Source organism: Chenopodium album, chromosome 6 (assembly GCF_948465745.1).
Source record: "Chenopodium album chromosome 6, dcCheAlbu1.1, whole genome shotgun sequence".
NCBI lineage: Eukaryota > Viridiplantae > Streptophyta > Magnoliopsida > Caryophyllales > Amaranthaceae > Chenopodium > Chenopodium album.
The window spans coordinates 10,346,992-10,374,843 of NC_137839.1; the positions used below are offsets into that span (position 1 = coordinate 10,346,992).

Sequence of the window (27,852 nt, forward strand, 5' to 3'; positions counted from 1 at the left end):
TTGTACATGTGCTCAAGGTTTTACCCTTCTTATGGTGGGTGGTCCTAGCCCTTGTGCACATGTTTTTTTTTTCCACAATTACATATTATTATCACTATACAATTTTTGAAAAATATCTTATTATTAATATCATGCATATATACAAGTACAATTGATACATGAATGATTCACACGGAGAAGAATATTCTTGATGTTATTCCAACGCAAGGTTGAATGGCTAACTATTAGTCACCTAAAGCCAAAAAAAAAAATGCCAATAAGGTAAAATCTTTTAACGACAGAGAGAGAGTGAGAGTATGTGTGCGCGACTAATAAAAATTAGAGAAGAGAGTAGAATTTCTTACAAGTCACGGTTTGTGAGCTAATTTGGCAAAATCTTTGACCTAAACTTCACATCACTTGAGGTTTTATGTCACTTAAATTAGTAGTGTATAAGGTCGCTGCTTCAGTAACATAAAGCTTTTCAAACATTTACAAGTTAAGGCTATGTGTTCTGAAGAAATTTCATAGACTAATACCTTGGAGCCTTGGAGGTTACGAAGTGTTCTATTGCTTCTTTTTATTGCTTCCACTATACAAGAAATCCAAAATTGCTGAAGCTTTTGATGGTTCGTCCTGTGTGCATCCACTACCACTACTAGCCCTTTCATTCTTTGTGAACTCCTTGGCAGAACTTGCTGAAGTCATTTTTATCCCAGATCCATATTTTGCCGCAAATGAGAGTGTGGATAAGAGAGCTCTTTGAGCTGTGCCTGGTGTGTTTTTAACTCCAATCTTAATTGGAGATTGACCTGAAGAAGCTGGAGAACCCCAAAGCTTCGGTTGTACTGCCTTCTCAGATCCATTTGCACTTTCGCTTTCTCTCATCTGGGAACCTAGATGCCCGTTATTAGGCAAGGTAGCTTGTGATTTGCCAGCACAATTTGAGAATCCACCAGAAGACAGAACACTAATTTGCTTGGGGCTCATTGGAACTGGGTTGCCCTCAGGCATCCCACAAACACTTAACACTTTGCTTGACATTTCCTTGTTTAGCTGATTACTAGTAGCAGAAGGATCATCGCTTTTGTGAGATGAGTTCACATTCTCCAACTTTCCAAATGAATAAAATCTAGAATTATCCCTGTGCTGTGAGGGGTTAGCTTGTTTTTTATCCCCTGAACTACCAGCTGAGTGTCTCACAAATGAGATAAAACCCTTCCCTTGTGGTGTGTCTGAAGCAGGGGTATCAATCAAATCTTTAACTACATTGACAGCTGTTGTTGCTATATTTGGCTGACTACTAGTTCCTGTAGCGCTGCCACTTTTCTGGGATAAATCAATTTCTTTAAGCTTACCAGAATCCTTCAGTGATGATTTTCCGGATGAAAGAAAGCTTAAACCTTTTGGTGTCTTTCCTGGCAAACTGGCTTGAGTTGCTATATTCTCCTTCAGATTCTTGGGGGTCGCAACACCAGAAGAGAAGGATGCATTAGCATCAAGCTGCTGTTTAGAATCTGACTTGTCAAGTTGATCTCGAATAGTAGTCCCAGAGTGGGAAACTCCTGCAGCAGTTTCTGCGACTTTCTTAGTTGGAATCTGATGAAACACAAGTGAATTAAATGTAGATAAATATTTTTCAGCAAGTAACACAGCTGATTTTAAAGATAAGATAATTAGATGCAAGAATAATTGAATATACCTTGTGTGAAAAAGAGCAGCTATCACCTCTGCTACAAAAATTTGTAGACACATAACTGTTACATGGATAATTGGATAACTGATGATCAAATGGACAATCATCCCCCTTCATGCAAGCTTGACGTGCAAAATGACAGCATGGCTGTAGCACAAAGTGAACAAGAGGATGAGCCTTAGAGAAAGAGAGTAGAGCAAATAGAAAAGTCCATGCAACAAATCTGACAAAAATGCGTAATGACACAAACAGAAATCTTTAACATACATGACAAGGCTAAATGACTCATTCTCTCCTCTGAGCCTTATAAGAGGCATCAGGTCAATGGTATGAAAACTATAGTGCATGAAGAAGAATCCAGTTCTTAGCTGGAAAACTTTCATTTCTATGTGAGCAGAAATTGATTATTCTTTTTCATCTAGACCTGATCTTTTTCTCCCATTATCAAATTTTATGAGATCAATGCTCAACGAGTGCCAGGCCAGATTTTCCAACAAGCATTTAACCAGGTCCCTAAATTGATCACCAAATAAATAGGTTATTTTATTTCCTTTTTTTTTCGTGGTGCAGGGTGTTGGAGGGTGGTTGGGGGGGGGGGGGGGGACAAGTTATGAACACACACACACACATATATATATAGAAGTATTAGAAAGACAATAGGATGTCACCCATGCCAAAATCAACACAGTAGGTTCATTCTTATCTTATAATCACAGCAACAACCTTACACCAACAATCCTCATTTTGAATTCTATCCCTGAGGGTGCTCCTATACATTTATAATAGCATACAAGTTTTTGCTACACTCATCTTCTATTATTTGATACTTCTTATGGTTCTTAGATGCCAAATATTCCAAGTCATTAACCATGTACGGAAACCTTCACTAAGGTGAACAAAATGAACATTAAATAGACATAACAAAGTGATTAATATGATAGCTATTATGTATGTAGACAATAACACTAATCAGTTAATCCTCAGATAGTGTTCAATTATTGTACCTGGGATTTTGTCAGTGGTATCACATCATGTGAAAACTTGCATTTCTCACCCTGAAAATAGAAAAGGCATATATGAGAAACCTATTATAATATATAAATAACTATTTACTCAAAACAGCAAGGAAACACTACCGAATAATATAACCAGACTAAATGCCCTTAGGTAAAAGATAAACTTGGCTAAAGACTAGAGGATCCAAAGCATAAATTATATAGTACTTGTTAGATATCATGACATACGCATTTATTCATATATTACATAAATTTGTTCCATAGTATCATCAATTACTGGACTTACGCAAGAACAATTAATCAAAAGACAAGAGAACTGTAGACCATTGAGCCGTAAACAGCTATATGAAAAGCAATCTCATGAGATGGTACATAAAATGCTAAAAAGAAGGTGCAACATCACATGAATAGCACAAGACAGAAGATACAAAATATCAACTTAAAATCAATTTTGACAGTAAAAATTATATAACCCACCAAATGCAGTAAACAAAATAAAACACATAACTACATGCTGATGATCCGAATGTGAAAATAAATAATCTATCAATTTAATTTCAAATCATAATTGAAAAGGAGAAAAAAAAAAACTCAAATAATAATATATAACCACCTCTTGGCATCTTCCCATGAGATAATGGCGACAGGGTGCAATAATTTTTGGTTTCACGATAGTAGTAAGTTTTAATCTCTTGACACCATGTTTCTTATCCATTTCTGCTCGTTTCTTCCTTTTATTCTTCTGTAGAATTAAATTAGCAAAAAAGAACGTGTTACCTCAAAAGTTAAATTACTGCAGCAAAACAAAACTTTTAAAATGAAGCAACAGGCACAAAAAATTCTGTTTACTACTTTCAAACAAGAAACATAAACTTATCGATCAAGAGAAATTAGTAAATTTGATAAAGATATGATCATTAATTACTAAGTTCCATGACAGATATTGAAGCAAATCACTGTGGGATGCAAGATAGAAGTTCGGTACTTCATTTTATCAAAGCTGCAAATGAGAAAACTCAATTAACAGCATCTAGAATGTGAAATACAGGTGTAGACACCTGATTGTGTCCCTACAACATGTAATAATTCTTAGTAGCATCCAGTCACTATAGGAAAGTGCACTATAATAAGGAACCATTTGGAGACTCGGAAAGCAAATGGAGAAAGCTCCAGTCATTAATAACGTCTGAACAGGACAATCCAGAAAAACACAACTCTTGAGATGAGCCCCAGGAAGAGCTAGGAACAATGCTTCTAACAGATATCCAACTACAGACCATATCTCAGTAAGAACCACCATATCTTCTATTGAAAGATACCTCCCCAAACTCCCACATGGTAACTTTTTGAAATGGCAAATAATTGCTTGTAGAAAAAGTCATCTTAAAATATTAGGTTTCTCCAAAATCTGCTTCGCATGATTTCTTGTAAAGTCTATTGTTGCAGTATTAGATTGATGCAAGTAGACAAGCTAAAGCCCCATAAATACAAAGGCTTTTCTTGACTACTTCATCCAATGTTAGAAAAAAATAAAAGAGAATATATAAAATAAAACAAAATAAATAAAACCTTTTTCTTTTCCTTCTTTGCCTCTGAAGAAGAGCCTCGTTTTTTATTCTTTGGGATGCTTGAGCCCTGAATAGATGGTAACACCAAGATGAAAAATGTTAGTAAATGTTGCAAACAATGTCAAGTCATCAAATATGGATGCTGCAAACAAATCAGCCCAATACATCAAAAACAAAATGTAAGTTACAATTTAAATTCAACAAATCATCTTAAGACACAAATTCGTAGAAAAAAAAAAAGTACTCCCCCATTTTTTAAGAGCCCCAATTTGAGTTTTTGTAAAATTCACATAATCCACTTGGACCAATGTTAGTGATTTATACATAAGACAAAAATATAGTCATGTGGCTACTTGTTGGAAACATCTCAAAGTATAGTTTTCAAATACCAACTTTTTATATTTTATACATAATTGATAGCTACAAGTATTATTGGTCAAAGTGCTGTATTGGCATGCATGCCTAATCACATTAGGGCACTCTTTAAAAAGAGGGATTTTTTTTTTTTTTTTTTTTTTTTTTTTAAAGGGACATTAAAATAGATAATTATGTTCTATGGATTTGAGGTTATAATTTTAACAAGATCTAGTTAACAAATCAGCTTAAAATGTCCCACATCAGTGTCCAATCAAAGGACCATGTCCCTGTGTTTGAAACTTTGGGTTCTACTTCTAATGGATACCCCTGTGAGGGTCATGGTTTTAATGTTGTGATGGTAAGGATGGAGTAGCAAGGGTTGGATGTGTGTGTGTGTGCTTTTTTTTTTTTTTTTTTTTTTGGGGGTGGGGGGGGGGGGGGGGGGGGGGGGTTGCGGTGTGAAGAACGAGGGCAGGGCTAGAGGGAATAAAGATTAATTGTAATTTGAAGTTAAACTCAAATATCTATGTATCAATGAGGTTTTGGAGGGTAAACCCCTCAAAACAATTTTATGAAACAAAGATTATTGACTGGTTAGGAACTTAGGTTTACTCCAAACCCCAAACAACACCATACAAAACAGATAAAAAAGAAACCTCAATGGTTCCAAGCAATATGTATAAAATTGCATCTAAAACAGAATAGTTTAATCCATGCGCATGTGGGGAACAGATTCAATTCATCTCCAGGAAAGCTGTTATATTGGGTCTTCGTCTCTTTGACCACCCACAAGTTGGGGTTTAAAACTCTACTCCGTATTAATTAGATCATTTTAGACACTCAAGCTTGAATAGAAGAAAACCAGGGAAGAGTTGGGATGAGGAAGGGCAGTGGGAAGGTCTTCATGTCCCCAATTTCAAAGAGCTAAATTTCATGCACCTGGCTCCCACATCTTTGTTTGATCAGCTGCAAATCCAATTTTATTCAAAAAACAAATAATATCACATAATATGCTAGCTATAAAATATACAGTTATCAGTTCTTGTCTTTTTTCATGCACCTGGATTCTAAGGAGCACATTAAGATTATGGAAATGGGCATGTTAAGATGGATGTGCAGGAACACTCCAAGAGATAGAATCAGAAACGAAGTAATTCGCAAGAAAGTGGGTGTTACAAGCATTGCAGACAAACTAAGGGAATATAGACAGCGTTGTTCCGGCATGTAAGACAGAGATCCCAGGGTGCACCGGTACAAAGAGTGGAAGAGTGGGATCATGGAGAGTTAACGAGGATAGAGGGAAATTGAAAATGACTTAGTTGGAAGGAGTTAGGAAGGATATGAAGCATATGGATTTGCATGACAATGAGAATGAGGTATTTGAACATAAGGTATGGAGGACTTTTTTTTTTTGGTGGATAAGTATACGGAATAATCACTTTTGATTCATGTAGACAACCCCACTTATGGGGCTTTGATTGATTCATTGATTGTCCTTTTTCACAAATCCAGGAGTTCTAATTGTGAAGATCAATCAGTCAGCTTCATACACTCTTTATAAATGTATATAGTCAAGATACTCCCACTATACCAGATACCTTTTAATTAGGTTTGCTTTCAGAAGTTATCATGTCAGCTTTCTTATGCTAACTTCCAGCTTACTGGTGTCTGTTAATTATTGTTTCATTTTATTTGTTAAATTTCCCGTACGTTCATACTTCCAAAAAGCCTAATATTCCATTTCATAGTAACTATAATAATGCACATATAAATAAATAAATAGATAAAAACTGCCAAAGTTAAATGTGGCAGAAAGATAAAGGTCATTATGAAAATCAAAACTGGACCCTTCAGAAAGGCACAGAAAATCAGAAAATGGATAAATTTAGAACTAACAGCATCAACAAAACTAAAGAGCATCAACAAAAATAATTAGTATATCCTGTTATACATAAATGAATGACACCATTTCTTTACCTCTTCTTCAGCCATTTTATTCTCTGTAGGAGGACCTGTGTTTTTCTTCTTAGCACTGCCAGCATCCTGTTATAAATTATCAACATAACCAAAAAAAAAAAAAAAAAAAAAAAAGAAGAAAAAAAAGCTTTTAATAGGCTAGGAGGAAGTGTAAAACATTAATGATGAAAACATTTACACAACAAGTAAGAGAACAAAGCGTCAACAACGACAAATTAAGAGGGGGGGGGGGGGGACAATATAAGAGCAAAACAAAATAAAATAATAAGATGTCAAATTTGAGGTAGAGATATAAAAAGTGAAAAACCTTCCCTGTGGTGGACTTTGAAGAGATGGGAGGAACAAATCTAAATGCCTTAATTTGTGTGCAAATAGTTAATGTTATGGGAACTTTGGAAACGGAGGTAGTAGTACATATTAACAAAAAAAATGAAGTATGATTTATAGCTATGGCTTGGTTATCTGTGCTTTTCCAAGTGAAACTATTAAAATAATTAAGTTAAAGGAGAAGTGGAAATTATTGACAATAATTTGTTTTTCCACATCAATTATAAGCCTAATGGCCCTAATCTCCTTTCATATTCCACCATGGAGAAGCCCAAACAAAACACTACCAAAGGAAACAAACACTAAAATCTATTATCGGAGAATCCACCATTCCTTGACACAAGAACCCCAATGTGAAAAACAAAGCATTTTCAAGGAAAAACAAAAAAGTCTTGTCAGTTGCCCTTGCCTTCACAAAGTCCAAATAGTCCAAATAGATGATACCTACTTTCTTAATTTCAACTTTCCATAGATAGCGCTACTAATTATATGAAAGAAATGACACTATAAGCATACAAGTAAAGCAGACAATAATTCACAAAGACTAATTTGAAAATATTTACTGCAGTGTTAAATAAGAGATAAAAGCGATGCAAAATGAGTTCCATCCAATTCACATTCACATATAATCATAATCAGCTTAGTGAGGAAGAGGATCATAGTAATATGATCATTCGACTATAATGTAGCCAAAAAAAAAAAAAAAAAAAAAAAAAAAAAGAGGATCAAGCTATCACATTAAAGCACAAAAAGGGAAAAACAATCAGAGCAGCCAGATACAACTCACAGTCTTTTTTCCAGCGGCAGAATCCTGGTATTTACTATGTACCTCAGCATCAATTTCTCGTACAATTTTCAGGATATCCTCGGGAACAGATGTCATCTTCAAGAAAATCAAGTAAAAGATATCATAAGAATAGTATACTAAGAATTTTGTAAAGATATATCTCAGCTAACTCATTTCAGAGAAGGACAGAGACTTGGAACAAAATATCAGCTGGCAACAATCTATGAAGACTGTGAAACAAACAAGAAACCAAAAACAAACTGGTTTCAAAAGCAACATGTCAACGGACACCAAAGAGAAGCAAGGTATACAAGCTCTACCCAGAGTATCCACACTCCACAGACACAGTACAGACAAAAACCCTACTTACAAAAATCCTAGTAACTTTTCTATCCATCAGTGAGACCTACAATATTGCCACATTTCAAATCCCAACAAAGCCACCAATAAGTGCATAAAAAATTTAGCAAAGGCAAGCCTGATGCACTTCAGAAATCCTAAACACTATGCTAAACAAGGGTGGCTAGCTAAGGGAGTGAGAACAAACAGTTCTCCCCTTACCATATTACAATACATATATGAGTGGTAAGCACCCAAACTTTTAACTAGCCTTATATCACACAGGTGAATGAAGCTTAATTATCCAAAGAAAAAGAGCATAAGGTGAGGATTTGAAATAATTATCCTTATGCATTGAATGGACTAACAACCCAAAATTGTAATTATGTGATGTTCTTGCTACCCTTAACTCAGCAATATCCCACTGGCCACAGGTGTCAGGCATGTACACTTAGAATGAATGAGATCGGCTATGGACACGGGTACAAGTATAAAAAGGATATGGAAAAAACATTAATCTCACATTATGGGTCACGGGTACAGCCATAAGACAACTGATATTATAAATGTAAATAAAAAATAAAAAAAATTTAAAATTTTTTTAAATAAAAAAATTTTAAAAAAAAAAGGAATTTGAATATTTATTCAACAAATCGCTAGAGAAATTGCATTGCATAAACAAAATTAAAGGACTTGGTCTTAAAATCAAAAATCCAGATAATACTTACATTCTTTTTTAATTACAATGTTAGAGTTTTCATGCTTGCCAATGCACACATTACACCATCAATATCATTTATTATACTTAACCAAGAATTATAAAAAAATTCATATTGTGGAACTGTATATCGAGAGGGATCTAACAAAACCCCACATGAGTACATGACTATGTTTTTTCTAAGTAAACCACAAAGGAGTGTGTGTGAAAAGTGCAATTTTTTCAATATTGCAATTAAAAACCAAAAGACTAACTTGACTTTCGTTCAACGCGATGCCGAAACGGAGGAAGTATAATTTTTATAAACTGAATTAGCATAAACTACTTGAGCAGTTGCACACATTAATTCTTTCCTCATTTTCTTTCTTTATACCCCCACTTTTCCCTCTTCTCGGATCAAAAACTATTACATAAACTAATTTAATACATCGAAATCAACAATCTCACTTAACAATCTTTTAACACTCTCTTTTGGCTTAATCTCTTCCTCCACTCCCCTCACTCTATTAATTAGCAAACAACACCTCGTTGCTTTCGTCCACCTCCAATTTGTATTTCTAAAAATCAGCTATGAAAACACCCATGATAATAACTCTCACATTCTCTCCTAAATAAAGAGAGAGGGAGAGAGAGAGTTCCAAAGATGAGGTGTGTTAAAAGGCAAAACAAGTCATATCATAGTACACTTTCGTGTCCAAGTGTTCAAAAATATTTTAAAAAATAAAAATAAAATAAAAAAGGGACTTGGTTTTTTTGGCATGTCTATGACATTGTCGTGTATCCAAAGCCGCGTCCAGACACACGTGTTGGGTTAAGTGTTTGTGTATCCTACGTGTTGTACACACTTAAGTAACCCTCCCCCCAAAGGCTCTCTTACCCTATTCTCTTTTATTTGGACGGTAAATTGCTCCTTCTACTTTAAGTATTATTATATTCAAGCTTGAACTATATAGGAAAATTTGTAAATCTAGCATTCATCTCATCCTTACAAGGTACATTTATACTAAGAGATATAACTTTAAATACATATACTTTGCAATAAGTAACAAAAGAAGAAGTTAATTTTAAATACATATACTTTGCAATAAGTAACAAAAGAAGAAGTTAATCCATCAAAGGGATTAGATTACAGAAAACGCATTAGAAAGCTATCTAGAGCCCTATAGAATGAAGAAAGGCCTTTGGTTCACATAGTTTCCTAACCAGTAGGTTAGTGACTTACGTACCTATTGGTAAAGCCGGCCTACACGACCCTATAGGTGGGAAAGAAACATGTTTTTCTTATGACTTGAAGTTGGCCACCGGGCCTTCCCTTTTTTTAGCTATGAGTGACTACGTTCCTTAAACCAAAGGACTACTAAAAAGGAACCCCTCATCACTGTTACCAGCAACGAGGTCAAGTGTTGTGTGCGTACCTGAAAGTGGTACACGTTAACCATTCATATAGGGAATCGTTAACAAGATGACCAGAAAACGAAATTTAACGCTATTCTTTCTATCGAAAGACCGAAAAAATAAGAAATAGAAGTCAGGGTTGTAATAGCTAAAGCTATGCTTTTGGAAAGAAATGTAGCTTTTCCACCTAAAAGAAGTTATTTTGGGGCTTTCGGACTAGGCAGGCTGTTTCTATTAGGTTTGATGGGTACTAAATAGCGAGTAAACCCATCTATCTACAGTAGGAGTTAACCGGCCTTTTACAGTAAAAAAAAAAGAAGAGGAAGAGAAGGTAATTCCTATTTGCTTACTTGGACAGGAGAGATCTAATTAATAGAGAAGTGAGGACAAGGGAGCAGTTGAGATGGTACGAATGGGATGGATGTCACTTGCTCTATAATCTTCCTTCTAATAAAAAACAGGACTAACCATAATATACTAAATAACGAGACTAAAGCACTACCGGTACCACCTAGCGTAAGAGTTAACGGTCAGTCCTATCTTAAATAAAGTACTATCATTTAGAAAGCATTCTTAATTAATGCTTTTCCTAATCTCTTGCAGGCTAGTTCCTTTCGATTGCAGCAAGTTCCAAACCAGACCAGTACTATACTAACTTCTTTAAACCTTCTTCCTTCGTTTTCTTTGCTTAGTCTGTTTTGGTCGAGGAATTGACACCAAGGATTCACATTTGGCATCATCACTGCCCACTAATAAGCTTTCTTCACTAAGAGTTGTTTTATCAATATCCGAATTTGGAATCTTTTTCCTCTTTCTAGTTTTTTTCTTTCTTAGAAGATCATCATCTACAACCGTAGCATCAATCTTAGTTTTATTACTAAAAAACGGAATTCTCTCTTCTTCATCTTCTTTTGCCATCTCACGTATTAAACATCGTAATTCATCAACACATTTGTGTAATTCCATTTTCAAACATCCTACAAACTTTGAAAAGAAAGATAGATATCTCATTTTAGACTGATTTTTATCACATTAAGCTAAAAGAGGGTGTTTTCTTTTTCATATGAGAGTCTCTATTCATAGATACAAGCTAACTACCGTTAGGTAGAAATTCAGTAAGAATAGAAGCCTGCATGGTTTTTTCACTCCGATCATAAGAGGATCTGTGCCAATACTGATTCTTCAGTATACAGATTTATCGACCGGAGTCAGACTTCGCTGGAAAAGAAGTATTTCAATACTTTATTCCCTATCCCACGAATTATCCATTCTCTAGAGATACCTCTAGTACGAGACACTTCTAGCTCTGATATCCGAATTCTACGTTTCAATATTCTTTTATATATCGAGTAAGCGACTCGCAACACCCTTAATTCAAACACTAAGCTAGTAAAAAACCACGATAAGAAAGACAAAATTCAACATCTCTAGGGAACCAAAATATTCTAGAATCTTTTATTAAACAGCATTCGATTAAACGAAAAGAGCGGGATGATAAGGACACACAAAAGCAGAAACATCTCATTAACAATACACCATCATTAGACACTTATTTAAATCTTCTAGAAAGAGTCGACGGACTCTTCTATTCTAGTCTTCTCGGCGACCGGGGGCGAGGTGGGTGGTGGCCTGCACAATCAGGGCTTGTTGCTCGTTGAGGAGGTTCCGTTTGCTGTCTTCCAAATCGCGAATGCGGCGCTGGATCCATAGCATGGCTGCAGCCACAAGCGCTGGATCGATGGGAGGCGGGTGCTCCCACAACAGAGCAAGCCTTTGCTCACATTCGAGCTTCTCGGCTTTTACCAAACGGATTTCGTTCTGAATTGTTGCTAGCCTTTCTGAGGTAGGGATATCCATTTTTTTTTTACTTAAAGTTTTTCTTCTACCTCTCTCTTTGAAAATATAGACTGAAAGAAGCTTCTATTTATAGGCCTTGGAGGCGCTTAACTCTTTCTTATTATTAGTAATAAATAATTGTTGTCTTAGTTTCATAACATGTTTCAACCCCGGCTTTTCATGAATATGGAACCATATCCACTAGATTTTAGTGTGCTTAATAATTCTCTTCGTACGGATTGGAGTACGAAAGGCCCTGCCCCAAAAACGAATAAATTTTTTGGCGGGTACCGCCACGCGGCTTAATTCCGATCACTCCCCTAGGAAGAGGAGGTAATAATAGAACGCACATTAGAGAGTACTCCCCTTTCTCATCTAATAAGGCAGGTTTCCAAAGCCCCTTTCTTAAGAGATAGAGCACTCCTTACTCGACTACCAGTACAAAAAGCATATGATCTGACCTTAACCTTCTAATAAGCGAGTACATACCTCGTTTACGTAACCTACTTGCACTATTTAGCCCTGCCTACTCCGATTGAACTCGCTTCTACTTGTCTTTTTTTTATTGGCTGATTTGTACCCGGGTACATCTGGAACTTCCCTCGCCCAATCCTCACTCGACAGCTCCGTCCTTTCTTAGGTGAGCTACGTGAGACCGAAGCTAGCTCTCTTTCTTTTCTTTCTCCGGAAAGACGGAAAAGCCCCTTTCCAGCTCACTCTGTCAGTCCACTAAGACCGGTATAGAGTAAGTGAGTACAGCACTAGCACTAGCACTAGCAATAGCTTTTTCAGTACAATGAGTCCCCTTCTCCACGACCACTCTTATTTGTTTTCATTTGGGCTTTCCTCATGCTTCTAATAAGCAACTACATACCTTGGAAATTTCCGTGTCCCCCATCAACTCTTCCCAAGTAATTCCATTCCATTTTGGACTCGGACGTGGGCTTTTCAAACCATCAAGTGGGCTTTGCAATTCAGTATCTTCAAAACCATAATTATCCCATGAGTCCCCCAATTTCTCCTCTTCCTGCTTGTCAATGGGCTTAGATGGATCAAAGCATTCAAGAGATAGCAAGAATGCCAAGTCCAATTCCTCAATATTCAAAAAATCTTCTTCTTCAGCGGCCCAAGCAAGATCATCTTTTTCCAAATCAGAGAGGATAGGGTTCAAGGGTTTCTAAGGGATGAACCGTTTGTCCTTCCCGTAAAGATAGGACTAGAAAGATTGTAACATGGGCTATAAACATAGATTTTTATCGCCTAGATCTGATGGTAGTTTACTTGCTTACTTGAACAACAAGTATGGATTTCACTTGAAAGAATCCTCCTTTTAATGCTTTTCTAACTGTTCTGGTTAAGGAAGGGATAAGTGATGGAACTGAACTAGCTTATTTGCTGTCTAGCCTTATAACTCACTATTGATATATATGGACGGCAAGAAACTAGCCGCTTGAAAAGGGAAGAAAAAGTTACATGGACTACTAGTGAATAACAGATACTTTGTATTATCCCTTGTCTATAAAGGGTACTGGCTCGAAGACAGAAGCACTCGAATGTGATGAACTTATTGATCTATCACTTGCCATTTGAAAGAATCCTTCCTCCTTACCTTTAAGTAAGCACAATGGTGCAAGGATGCTAAAGGAAAGGGGTTAGCCCAACATGAAAAAGGGCTCTACTTAGTGGAAAAGCTACTCCAGAAAGCTCTTTTATCACCCCTTTCAGGGAATCAGCCAAGAGGTGTCCCAAAGTCTCGTTAGAACGCAGGATTGGAGCCTTCTAGAGCATCCAGAGCTTGGCACCACCAACCTTGTGGAAATTCCTTGTAAGGAAGGCACTATTGAATAGCTTCATTTTGAACGAGATATCTTAGTTCGTATCCCGGATTCAAAAAAATATCGTGAAAAGGCGCCTCTTTCTGATCCTCGCTATAGGAATATCAACCTCGACTTTACCATCTTGAGATATACTAAAAAGACCCTCCCCACTCTTGGTGTCTAACCTCTTGGTCGAGCTTCTTTCATCCGCCACTGAACTATCTGCTCAGTTGGAATCCCTTACCTCATCCAAATTTTTGGAATAGAGGGGCGATTCTTCAGCTTCAGCCTTAGAGCTTCACTCCGCTAACCGACTTAGTCTTTTATCTTTCACTTCTCATTAAGTCGGGTTCCCGTAACATAAGGCACGCCACCCCACTCAAGCAACAAGTCCCTTCTCATGGCAAACATATGAACATAACAGCTCTGGGGAAAGCATATAAATCTAAGGTTCTAGAAAGAGAGAGAATGGGGAGAATGAGGATCTTACTAAATTTACATTTATACATGCCGTTGTTCCGACCTTCCCCAGCACCCTTATTATATTAGGAGTAAGGGGCCTGCCTTTTCTTATGCATTTCTTCCCTTTTTGTTAAGTAGCCCTTTCTTTGCTTTGGTGACAACTTCTTTTGGGTCTGGAAGAAGTCGCTTGTAGCTACATTGGTTGTCTTGACCAAAAATGAACTGCCAAGCGGATAGTGCCTCCAAACCCTCAAACAATGCACTACTGCTGTCATCTTTTTCTTTCTCCTGGACTGTATTGTATAGGAATTGCTATAAGGCCTCCACTAAACATACCCCATGAGGTAGAGAAAAAGCCCTGTAGAATATCATTCAAAAGTCTTGAAGAAGTTTGAATCGATCTATCTTCTGGTTTGCAAAGGCTGATTAGTAGCCCTTCAATTACATCTCACCTGCCCGCGGAAGCATGCATAGGAGTAGAACTGAATGGATTGGTCCTTTAGATTTCATCCATATTAACCTTTGTCTCTTGACTAGTAGCCTCAAAAGGGGCATGGATGCCCCTTCCTTTCCTCTCGAATGTATTGACTTCGCCTCTTGGGCTTTCCCGGTCAACAGTAGTTGACTAGGGCTTTAACGTCAACAGTAATGGAACAAATCATGAAGATCTCCCATAAGCTGTTGTGGGACTTTCCATTTAAGAAAGGTTGAGAGTATCCCACCTAGGTTAGTGGGCAGCGGAAGGGTGTACTCCGATCACTGAGTTAAGGATCGATCTTGTAAACTATATCTTTCCGAGAAAAGTCCTTTACCTTAGTCCTTGAAATACCAGGGATTTTTGCACTTGAACGGAATCGAAGTTTCTAGGCAGCTAACTTTTAGTAAGCTACTCTTTTTTTTTAGTAGATGCGGAATAAAGAGGCAATGCCGAATGAGTTCTCTTATTCTATAGATAATGGAATACGAAAGGTAGGCGGTCAGCCTAGGAGATCAGTGAAGTACCGACGACTTTACTTACTAGGTAAGTAAGAGGGTGAGTTTTCATACTGATAATAAACCTCATTTTTTTTTTAAACACAATCAACGTGAAAGCAGGCTCGGCACATGAAGTGGATGTCAGATTTTCAGCAATTCAATCTGGTGATAAGTTCGGAAGGGTTTCCCTAAGAAGCTGGCTGAGATGTTATGTTCTATGGGCCATTTTCAGCAATTCAATCTGCTTGCTGGTTGCTATGCAGTGCAGCCCAGTATGCCGAGTAAGTTGAAAGATATGAGCAGATTTTAACCTGCATTTTTTTTATAAGGGGCAGTTAACAGAATGAAGGTTGAAAGAAGAACTTCTATATTAGGGGTGCATACTGACGACTAGGTCACATACGTTTTCCAGGAATCGAAAAATTCCCTTATTCACACAGAAATATTTTAAAAGTTGTGCACTTTCACGAGGTAAATTAATTAAAAGAAACTTTGAAAAGAAGATCTCGGGCCAAGTTTGGTGAAAGCCAACGCCCTTTCTCATCTCAAAGTCCAAGGTATCGCGATAGAAAACGGCTGCTTCAAGAATATGCCTGATGTCGGGATATGGTCTTTCTACAGCTCCCCTGAATCAACCATCTGTCGAGAAAAGGTAGTTAACTACTTAAAAGTTAGAGTAAGGAAGCACTGGTGGCAGTAGAAGGGAAGATTTAGAATCCTTTGCTATTGAATCCGATCTTACTCTTCTCGAATCTGCTAAAAAAAAAGATTTAAAGACATATATATAAAAGCATAGAAAAGCGGAATGTGCACGAAAGAAGGCTTTCGCGGAAGCAAAAAACCTAAACCCATGGTTGACCGAGGCTAAAATAAACGCTGCTTTTTTTAGATTTTCTTCATCGATCGATTGATTGATTGATTGATCGAGATTGGGTCAGTATTCTGAAGCATACTGGTTCAGGTGGAGCGAGTGGTAATTCAGGCCCGGTCGAAGTGATCCTTCTCTCTCACAACCAAAGTCGTGCGAACCATTCTCTTTTTATTTTGCTTGGCTTACTTTTCCTGTTGAGTGAAAGCACATTTCGAGCTGCTTCGTCTGGACTGGAGCGAACTTTGCCGATTGCTGGGAAGACTTCACTGTGCGTGTTGGAACTCAGACGGCGCGTCTTACTTCCGGGTAAGTTGGCTAACCGCTATAACCCTTCGCAAGACGTTAAAAAAAGAAAGTAAAAGACTGACGGGCAAAAACAAAACCAAAAAGATTCACCCGAGCTGGAATGAAGGAGAGACGGAAACAAAGCAGGAAGTCTTCGTCGCATCATAGCGGGTTAAGGACTTGGGCTTAGTGAATCCCCACTAAAAAAAAATGTAAAGTAATCCTCTCTTCTCTGTTAATAGGGTAAGTTTGATCTATATTAATTTAAGTAGATCCTCTGGTATTGGTAGTCCTATCCTAGATCGATTTATCCAAACCCCATGGTATTCCATAGCATAAGGCTAAGATATCTTCTATTTGTGATAGTTCTTGAAGAATATCGATGAATGTAACCTATTGTTCGATCTATTTCGCCTCTTTTACCTTATGAATGTAAGAAAAAAATCTTTCTTCTTAGCTGTTGGAGGGATTATACCTCAAGTCTTCATATGTAAGAAAAGATACATTACATTTAAGGGTTCCCCCTAGTTACCAAGGAGTCTCTTTCCCGCTGCCACCGAATCGAAAGAAGAAACGAAAGGAATCTCGACGTATGTAATCGCTTAAGCGAAGCTTTTGGAAAGATAGTTAGCTCTCCAGGGAAAGAGAATACATAAGGACAAGACCTCTCACTGGCTGTCTTAGCCCACAGGATTTCTGAACCTAGTTTGCAAAAACTTTTTGTTAAGTAAACTCCAAGCTGAATAGGAGAAATGCTTTTTAATCCCAAAAGGGCTAAGAAGGAGAGTGAGGGTTAGATGACTTAGGAACGATCCCTGATGTGGAATAATGAGTAGGGGCTTAGGATACTTACTTAATCGACCTCAAAGCGAAAGAGATGAAGAGCTAGCCTTACTTATTCTATTAAATATAAGAGAGAGATGCTAAGAAGAGAGGAGGCGTGACTGTTCTCAGAGCCCAGAGCATAAGCTTATATAGTTAGTTCGTACTACTACAAATACAAAGCATGCAACGCACACTAAAAGCTTTCTTTAAGACAACAACCCAGGAATTGATTGATTCGAGATCCCTGTTCCTCAGTAGCTAGGAATCTTCTCGTTTAGGAGTTCATGAGCTAAGCTAGACCAAACCGCTATTCCTGACTTTCTAAAGGAATAGCATTACCAGCGGGAATGAGAGCAAGTATAGCTGATGATATTGCTAGGAGTGAAGGAATCGAATAGGCTGCTAGACTTTGCTGGCTTAGACTGATTGAAGTATGCCAGTTTGCTAACTCTAGCTCCTTGCTCTTACTAGCCTACGGCTTAGCCAATTCAATACAAGTAGTGCCCTTTGGGCTCGTGCAGAAAGTCTCGATGATAGGAAGCAGAAGGACAATGACACTAGCTAACCAACTGAGAGAGCGGAAAGAGATTCATTTCATGTCGGTAAAGCTAAGCCTCTTAATAAGAAAGAGCAGGACAGCTTCTGAAAAGACTTTACTTCAGAGCGGGTTAACTTCAAGTTGTCGATCTAAATCCTTCTTGATTGACTTACCCTCTTATTAACGTATAATCTCGAGTTTAAGGAAGTCTGATCTTTTATTACAAGTATAAAGAGAAGGGATTACGAGCTAGTCTAAAAGACTTCACTCTAATGAAATAGCCTGGCCTTACTGCTTATCCCCTTAACTCCTAGTTAATAGTAAAGGAATTGAACTAAGAAAATGCAAGCCAAGGTGATCTAACCCGCTGTCCTGCTCTTTTTCTTGCTTGCGCCGTAATCTCCTACGATGAAACTCAATCATCCTATGGACGAGTTTATGACGGATCTTTCTGTAGAGCAAGTAGGTAATAGTGAGAAGCTTCACTGGATCGAAAGGATAGAGATGCTGGCCTCTTAAAGTAAAGAGAAAAACCTGATCTTATGATCTTACTTGCTTGTGAGCCCTGAGGGTTAACTAATTAAGATATTAAAGGATAGTTCTTAAAAGTGACCAAGAAGAGAAGGACCAGATCGTCTCAACCACTGGCATTGGATAGGTTCCGTCCTAGGTCCAAACCATGCGCACCATTCAGCCTCATCATCATAAGCTCGGATAATGGAAAGCTCTATGTATATCCTTAACATATCCACGTCGAATGACTGGCACAACTTCTTACTGGTGGGTAAGGAGAAAAGGTTAGATCTCAGCCCAAGGCTACTTTACATAGCTATGATTCGATATCTCAAGATCTCAGATTCGGATTTTATGCTTTCATCTCTGTTAACCAAAGCTTGTGTGAGTACCAAGAATTCTATATCCAAGAACAGATGGTATTCCAGCAAGATAGCTAATTGGTTTACCATTTAACTGCGTCTAATTAGAAAGAGTTTTAGTAGAACAGTGACTTCTTATTTCTTTAACTTCAAAAGCCCTAGTCTTTTATCAAAAGAATCCGATGCAGTTAGCTCAAGTGAAGCAGGCGTGTTTTGCTCTTTATTCAACAAGACATCCCAATAGTCTTTATCCTTTGTAGAATCCACTCCTCTAAGCTTGACGTATGTTCTTACTTTTAGGACTGTAATATGAGTGAGGAAGGGAAGGAAATGAAGCTACATCCTAAGAGCAGGAAAGAGATTATTATACTGGTTAGAATATCCCCTAGCTTCCTCTAAACCTATAGACAGGAGGGCGGTCGTAGATCAGAGCACTCACCTTATGGACAGCACAAGAAGTAGCTTTCTTCCTTCTTGTGCTTGTAGTTCCATAAGGTTTGAAGATCTTAGTCGTAAGACTAAGGCTTCCTAACTGCTTTTCTTATTTGTACGAGCTAGTAGTTTGAGTTCCTCTCCTAGCAGCTAGCCGTAGTTGGAATAGCTATTGGACTAGCAGACATAGCAGACGAGAAGCAGCAACCATTGATCTTCCGTCTTCTCCTCTTCTACGGTCTTATAGGCCTAGTCGTCAACCTGGCAAGGAGCTACCTCACCAGGCCCTTTAGAATCATTTTGTGACATTCCTTCCTCACACAAGGGAGCCAATATTAATGGCTTTACCTTGAGTTCTTGAGACGCCAAATCATAGTCCAAAGTAAGCCGAAGCGGACCAATGTAGGGTCCCCGGCGTGGAGTTTCTACAGGTAATCTAAGAGCGTGAGGAGCCGAGTATATGGATTCTCGGCTACAGTAGTGTACCACTTCAACCATTGAAGCCATTGTTGCATCCAATTACGGAGAACACTCCAAGATCTCCATTTCCGGTTCAGAGAGCAATCCCCATCTGCTGCATCTAAATATGTTGTTTCATCCGCTGAGACAAAAGCATATGAATCAACTCTTTCAAATGAAGATGCCACCACTAAAAAAGAAAAGACGTCCATTTGGGAGGGCGGTGAATAAGGCTTTTAAGCCTGAAGAATAAGATTCTTTCAAATATACAGAAGTAGTCGATGACTAAAAGGCAAGTCCGACGGCAAGGGGTGTTGTCTGGTATAGAACCATCACAAGGCTTTAAAGGATAGGGGGAGTTTGTTTCCAGTAGCAGCTTTCTTTTTCCTGGCTAAGTAGTTTCTCAAATCCCGAGAAGGGTGGTGGATGGGAATAGATAAGTAAGCATGCGAGTTCATTGTTTCAGACGCCGAATACGTTAAATCACCCACCGAAGACGCATAAGAATAATCCGATGAATCATACATAACATAGGGATGAATCATTCCTAAGAACCAGAGTCTAGGGGAGCTGCTCTTTCCTAATCCGAACCAGCGGAATAGGCCCGGTCCGGGTCGGAAGGCTTCCTTCCAGTGGTTGCTCCGGCTAGAGATTATGTCTAGGACAAGGCTATTGATCTAGTCTAGTCTACCTTCTCTTCTTTAGCTTGAGTATATACCCTCTGCTAATAGTCTGCTTTTCCTTTCTCTAGGTTTTGGGTGACTATTCCTTCAAGGAGAGTTTCGGTGAGGTTCTACTTGATCTTAGTTCTTTTCCTCAAAGTAGGGAGCTAAAAGTCTTTTTTCTCTTTATCTCGGTACTTTTGGTACTCAATACTCTAGTTCTCGCCCGAGAGAGTATCTGACTTGTTTTCCGAAGTTTCAGTTGAGGATCCCTAGTTATCGAAGTTTCAGTTGAGGATCCCTAGTTATCGAAGGGATAGTAGCTCGTATTCTAGAGTGAAGCGAGCCTCCTCCTTCAAGTAGTAGCCCAAAGTGAAGTCAGTAGTCGTAGAGTAGAGATCTAATTCATTCTAGAATTTTTCCCGCTGAAGAGACAAATCAGGGTGAGAAAGAGAAGGCTATTGAGAATGTCTAGTCTAGCTTTAGTCGTAGATCCGGCTAAGATAAAGAGAAGGCGCAGAGACAGAGACGACTAAAGATATAGTTCAGTCCCCTTGATTTTCTCTTTCCCGATGAAAGAAGTGTGAGCCATAGAAGGCGTAGATACAGATACAGATAGGGCTCTTTCTCGAGTTTCTTCCCTTGATTTAGTGAAGGAGATGGCTAGGAGAAGGCTCTGTCTCTAGTGAATTCCCGTTCCCGTAGTGCGTGTCTGCCAGATGTGAGTGACCTACCTCAGTCGAGAGAGAGATCCAATTAGCTTACTTTGAACTCTTCCTATCCGAGTAGTTCCTATCCCAGTAGGTAGTAGGAAGCCAAGCAAGGATAAGAGAGAGATCCTATGGTTAGGCCAGTTAGTTAATGCTGGAAGGTTATAAAAAGATATACTTTGATTTAAATCAATCAAGGTTGAAGAAGCGGCGGCTGTTTTGGTTGAATCGACTGCTGGGAGGTGTTTCAAGTCTATTCTATTTCCCAGCAATCGGGTTGTGCTTAAAGTGTTAATTTTTCTCTTGCTGGGTTGTTTTTGGGTTTTTTGGGTTCGATTTCTAAATCAAACCTTCGGTTTTCTGGGTTTTTTTTTTTTTTTTGCTTTATTCTGTTCTAGCTCGCTGGTGACTGGGTTTTTCTAGCTTATTTCGCCGGTGATTGGTCTAGTTCAGTTAGTTTTCCTTCTTCGATTTTCTGGGTTTCTTGCTTGAGGTTGAAGAAGGGTCTGAGTTCATTATTCCGGTGGCTGTTTTGGTTGATTCGGCTGGGTGGAGTTTCAGGTTTATTCTATTTCTCGGCAGCCGGAACTTCCTAAAAGTGTTGATTTTTTCTTCATTCGTTGGGCTGATTCTGGATTTTTGGGCTTCGATTTTCTAATCAAACCACCCTCGATTTTCTGGGTTTCCGCTCAAGGATGTTGTGATGTTCTGGTCTTGTTTGCCGGCGACTGGGTTTTCTTGTTTGGGTTGCTTTGCCGGTGATGGGTTTAATTTAGTGGTTTCGGGGTGGTTTTCTTTGTGGTTGGCGAGTCAGTTGGTTTGTCGACCGTCTTTCATCCCCTATTGGTGTTCTGTTGTCGGGGCTTTGCTATGGTTTCTGGGCTTGTTTCTCCGGGGTTTTTTTGCTGTTTTGCGGGGTTTCTTCTTGGAGGTTGAGCTCGGGGGTTGGTGGCAGCTCCTCTGTTTTGCGTTTTTCTGTTAAGATTGAGGTATTTCCTGTTGTGCTTCAACTGTTAAAGGAAGGATAAATATTTTTATTTTCCTCCTATTTATTATCTTTGTATAAAATGGGATTTGCTTCTTTGGTTGTATCTACTGTCTAGATGTATTGTATTACTTTTTCAGCTTAGGCTTCCTAGTGATTAGTGTTGTTGGTTGATGGTTCATGGTAGCGATCCTTTGTCCTGTTTTGTATTGTATGCTTGCCGTGCTGCTGTCCTAACAGGCTGGTTTCTGGGTTGTTATTTGGGTTGTTATTTAGCTGTTAATTTATGATTATGTCTATTGATGGTGGATAGTTGTTGGAGGTTGGTTGTCATTGTTAAGTCTGGGTCTTGTTAGCTTGCTTGGTGTGTAGTGGGTTAAGGCCCGTTTTTAGTGCTGTCTCCTAGCATGAGGTGCTAGTTGATTGCCTGGGTTGTATGGTGGGTGGTCTTCCTATTGCTACCTTGTTTCTTGCTTCTGTCTGGACTTCTTTTATGCCTCTTCCTTTGTGGTAGTTGTTGACCTATCTTTTCCTCGGCATCTTATACTTTTTTGCTTTGCTTGAGCCCCTGTGTTTGTATCATGGCTACGATCCTTTGTCCTGGTTTGTATTGCATGTATGCTTTTGTTCTATCCTGGCATGCTGATTACAGGGTTATTACCAAGCTAATTTTATGGTGGTGCTGGTGGAAGGTGTTCTTTGTTTTATTTGGTGGAAGGTGTTCTTTGTTTTATTTGGTGGAGGTTGCCTGTCATGGTTGAGTCTCGGTCATTTTAGCTTGCCTGGTATGTAGTGGGATGAAGCCCGTTTTTAGTGTTGTCTCCTATCATGAGGTGATAGTTGATGGCTTGTATTGTATGGTGGGTGGTATCCCTCTTTCTACCTTGGTTCTTGCTTTTGTCCAGGCTCCTTCTTTTACCTCTTTTGTTGTGGTGGTTGTTGGTCTACTTATGCTATAATGTTTTTCTTGAGCCTCCTTGTGTTTGTGCTGGTGGCTGATGGTTCATGGCTACGATCTTTTGTTCTGGTTTGTACTGCATGTATGCTATTGTTCTGTCTTGGCAGGCTGACTATGGGGTGTTATCAAACTATTTTATGGTGATGCTGGTGGTGGTGTTTTCTTTGTCGTTGTTTTGGCGTGGTGGAAGTTGGTTGTTAAGGGTGAGTCTTGGTTATCCTAGCTTGCTTGGTGTGTAGTAGGTTGAGGCCCTATTTTTAGTGTTGTCTCTCATACTAGCTGATGGCCTGGATTGTATGGTGGGTGATACTCCTATTGCTTCCTTGTTTGCTAATTCTTCCAGGACTCCTTCTTTTGCCTCTTCCGTTGTGATAGATGTTGATCTTCCTTTATCGTGGCATCTTGTGCTTCTCTGTCTTGCTTGAGCCTCCTTATGTTTGTGCTGCTGGAGGATGGTTCATAGCTGCGATCTTTTGTCTTGGGTTGTACTGCATGCATGTTGTTGTTCTGTCCTGGCAGGCTGACTATGGGATTGTTATCAAGCTGCTCTTTATGATGATGTTGGCGGATGGTGTATGCTCTCAAGCTAAGCTAATGCTTTTTTATACTCACCTTTTTTGTTATCTTTGGATTGTTGGGTTTATTACCTACTTTTGGTTGTAGCTTCGGTTTCCTCTACCTTTGTTAGCTAGAGGTTCCGTAGTTGTTGTCTTTGTTTTGCCTTCGAGCTTTGGTTTTGTTGCTTCTGTGGCCCAGAGGGCATGTACTGCACTTTCATTTCTTGTAGTTACTACTTTTTTGGGTAGTAACTCTTTACTTTTGGTAATAAAATTCTTTATTTACCAAAAAAAACAAATAAAAAAAGCAAAGAAAATTAATGTAACACTAGACAGCTGGTTTGTTATTATTGTAAGTTTTAATTCAGATTTTTTTTATTAAAACAAGTTTGAAAACCAGACTTAGTTTTCATTATCAGTTGCTAATTTTCAAAATTAATATGACTAGAGTGAGTATAACTAGTATAATATGACTAGAGTGACTGAGTGAGTATAACTAGTAAGATATCTTTGGTTTAAAAAATTATAAAAAAAAAAAAAAAAAAAAAAAAAAACCCTAGTATGATATCCATTATACTCCATACAACTTACATCATGCGCAACTTTTGATAACTAAAGCCATATTATAACAGCAGTGACATCGAATAAACAATTGGCACTTTAATAACAGGGGGAATAGTTTCCAGGTTATGTTGACTTACCAATAACTAATCCAAACAAACCAAGAATAGGATACATCAACAAGCTTAAGATTTGTCACTTGTCAGCACAAAATTTGGCTTAATAATTTTAAAATTTTGAAGTTGATATAAGAAAGAATGAAAGAAGACAACAAGTAGTTGACTTCCAAATAAGTGCACATGTCTTCTCAATGCTACTCTAGTATTAAGCTCAAATTAAAGAACCAATACAACAATCCGCAGTAGACATATAAAATTATTGAATATGCAAAATAGAACCATTGAATAGGACCAATCAAACAGAACATGCTTATCAAACATAGCCACACTTCACACCTACCTTCCAAATATTTAGTAACTCCTGGCGAGAGTAATGAATCTTTGCACAACTCTTGGGCCGATTATTTCCAACCTAACAAAGGAAAGTAGAATATCAACAAAATTAAGCATTTTAAGTATCATAAATTCATATTGAACCCAAACATAGTGGTCATCAAAAGACATAATCTTTCTCGTAAATTCACCAACATCAGAAGATAATACATGCGGAAGCGGAAATAAGGTAGAACACTAGAACTACCCACTTATAAATAAGGAGAATGTAACTAAAATGTGAGAAGAAAACTTTATATGGTTTATACATTTTCATTTTTGTGGTTACTTAAGATCAATGTGCGCTTTTATATCTTTCATAGACCAATTAAAAACTGGAATGGTTTAGGATAGTATAATCCGGTGAAATTTTCAAGAGAGATATATGAAGTAGGATTAAAAACAGTTTTATTTTATTAACAATTAAAGTTAAATAAACACATGATTCAGTCTTTTATTTCTCAACAAACATAAGTTTAAATTTAATTTAAAGTACTGTTAAATTAGCTACACAGAACCTCTCAACCAAATGTTGAATGTCTTTATTAAAAAAATATGAAAAGAATTGACAATTAATGAGAACCTGCTGCTTCGCAATTCCTACCTCTTTTACAAAGTATGTATCAATATAGATATGTTCCAAACTTCTGATAAATAGAACTCCATGGAAAGTAAGAAAACAAATTTTTGCACACATTGAATACTTTGTAATTAGTAATATAAGCTTTATCCTAACTTATACATGTCTTCTACATATCCAGTTGAGAAAATAGTTATTATTGGAAAGCTTGCAATAGTAGCAAAATGTCTGATACAAAATTAACCTCACACAACTCTCAAGATTTGGAGATCAAGGAAGATTCTACCATCAAAAGCAAAAGCTTCTCAAATTCAACTCTATAGAGAAGAGGAAAAAGAATAAAATTAAGAGGACTCCAAAACAGATTATATTTGATATAGAAGGAAGGTCAGACGTGGAAGAACACACTGTCAAGTGTCACCAGCAGACCTCTTCTCTTCTAGAAAGAAACAAAAGTTTATATGCTAGTACCAACCGTCAAGAATGAGTGAAGTGGAAAGCCACAATGGGCACCTCTCCAATCCATGAAAATAATTAGAAACAGAAATTATTCCAAGAGATTGCAACATTGTAAATAACTAACAAACACATACTCCCTAAGACAAAGGCGTCATCTTAAAGTAACTATTAAATAATTTAAAATTCACAACTTTTGAACAAAAACATCAAACTTATTTCATGAATTACATATTTATAACCAAAAAGAAGACAATACCTTCCTTGCAGTAGATTTTCCTGTGTTACCATATACACTTTGCTTCACCATCTTCTCACAGACAACTGGATCAACACCACCAGAACTCATGTTGTAGGAAGTCCCACTATCTATGGATAAAATCTTACTTTTTCCTGAATTGACATCCTTCGCAGATGTCTTCTTAACCTTCTTTATTTTTCCCTTAGTAACAGCACTAGATTTATTCCTCATCATAATGCTATTTGAGATAGTTCCTCCTGTATTGTTGCTTTTTGGTGCAGCAAAAGTAGGATTTTCAGATTCAGATAAACCTTGAGGAGCTTTTCTCTGCTTTCCCTGAGGCATCTGAGCCTCTCCAGGACACATACCAACATGTTGGATTCCAACCTCTCGACGGTCAGATATCTCTCTAACCACAGACAGATGAGTATGAGATTTTGCTTCATCACCTCCAGAAGTTGATGTGCTGACTTCCACATGCTTTCGTTTCTTCTCCTCTGCCCCATCTCCCTTCATATTCCCATCAACAGTCACTTTTGCACTATTGCTGCTTTCAGCTATCACAGAATTATTAATAAAAACATCTGTGTCCAAAAGACAGCCAAATTCATTCAAAATATTAGAATTTACATTTTTGTCTGACAGTTGTAATGCACTAATATCATCCGATTCATCCATCAGAATTCTCTCAATACCTGACAATTCTTCATGCACTTTGTTGACCTCAGCCATTCCAGTGCTGGTGCCCTCCTCAGCAGAAGGCAGTTTTTTCATGGTTTTACTTTTATTGGTCCTACCCAACTCATTTATTAGTTTTGAGCCACTGAAACCAATGTCTTTACCACCTTCCCCAGGAACCCTCTCGTTATTTGCTTCATGATCATGAACAGACAAAATATGAGCCTCCACAGTATCAGATTCAGCCAATGTATTAGAAGCTTCTTTCTCAACTCTTGGCACAACCACATGTTCCACATCACTGCATAAATTGTCTTAAACCAAAAAATAAGGGAATGAACAAATAACATCAAAATTTAGCCTCATAAATAATATTTTTACATCCTCACCCAGCATTTTCTTACTATTTAAATCTTATCGCTATAGAATTTGCAAGACTCCACCATTTGATCATTCATTTCAAATGATGAAGTTCATAACCAAATACTCATCAACAATAGAATGACCGAGAAATTCATACATCGAGCGCAAATGAATCCAACAGGTAAACTTCAGACACACCTATGATGCAGACAGTGACGAGAACAATAAACACGAAATATACAACCTTAGACAAACCTAAATTATGCATTTCAGAGACAATCAAGTGCATATAAGCCAAAAATTAAGTTGAGTTCACTGTTTTTTAAGCTCGAATCGAATCGATTTCGATTACACACAATAATAAAATACTCATAGCAAATTATAGCACAAAAGTACCTGAACTTAGTCGCCTGGAATCGATCAGATTATCACGACACTGCCTCGGAAACTCTACAAATTCAAACAAACCCATTATAAAATATAATCAAATTAACATTCCCAAATCACCCAAATAATCAAAACCAATCAAATCAAGCAACAAAATGACAAATAATAATTAAGTACCTGGAAGTTTAGCATTAGATGCACACTCAGAAAAGGGGTTTTGATCAGAGAAGAGAGAGAAAATTTTAACAAGAGCATCGAAAGATTTGCTGGGAATAGGGCGTCTTGGAGGTGGAGGACCAAATAGTTCTTTGATTGGATCATTCGACGGAGCTCCGGGATTGGAATTATCCATTATAATCGAATTTGATTAAGTAGAAAAGGCCTGATTTTAGCAGACAAATTTGGGGTAATGGAATGATAAACCCTAGAAAATTGAAAAGGGTTTTACAGTCAAGGTTTTGGGAAAATGAAATACTTATATAATTTCAGGAACTCTCCGTAATATGCATGATTTTACAAGGAGAATGTTGAATTTTGGCGGGACTTGGTTTGCGACTTGCGCGATGAGCTATGAGTGTGAGTGTGTGACTTCAATCACCTACTGTACTCAATTTAACTCGGATCAGGTTGACCTGTGAGAAGTTCAAGATCAGTAGGGTCCTTCTCCTTACCATAAAATCAAAAAAAAA

At 37.8% G+C, this 27,852-nt stretch overlaps 1 protein-coding gene across 2 annotated transcripts; it reads right to left on the bottom strand.

The window, feature by feature from the left end:
- Positions 1 to 289: 289 nt before the first annotated feature.
- LOC145634574 (uncharacterized) lies at positions 290 to 27,630 on the bottom strand. 2 transcript variants are annotated; one of them, XM_081685993.1, is made up of 12 exons: positions 27,341 to 27,630; positions 27,173 to 27,226; positions 26,431 to 26,727; positions 25,754 to 26,319; positions 24,427 to 24,498; positions 7,708 to 7,803; positions 6,594 to 6,659; positions 4,261 to 4,326; positions 3,305 to 3,433; positions 2,680 to 2,730; positions 1,682 to 1,822; positions 290 to 1,578 (listed from the first exon to the last, which is right to left on the bottom strand). In XM_081685993.1, exons 1-12 carry the CDS (start codon positions 27,513 to 27,515, stop codon positions 547 to 549), a joined length of 2,745 nt encoding a protein of 914 aa, XP_081542119.1. In that variant the 5' UTR covers positions 27,516 to 27,630; the 3' UTR covers positions 290 to 546. The 2 variants fall into 2 exon arrangements, with proteins under 2 accessions (XP_081542119.1, XP_081542120.1); XM_081685994.1 differs by having other exon boundaries at positions 26,431 to 26,714; positions 27,341 to 27,421.
- Positions 27,631 to 27,852: the final 222 nt, after the last annotated feature.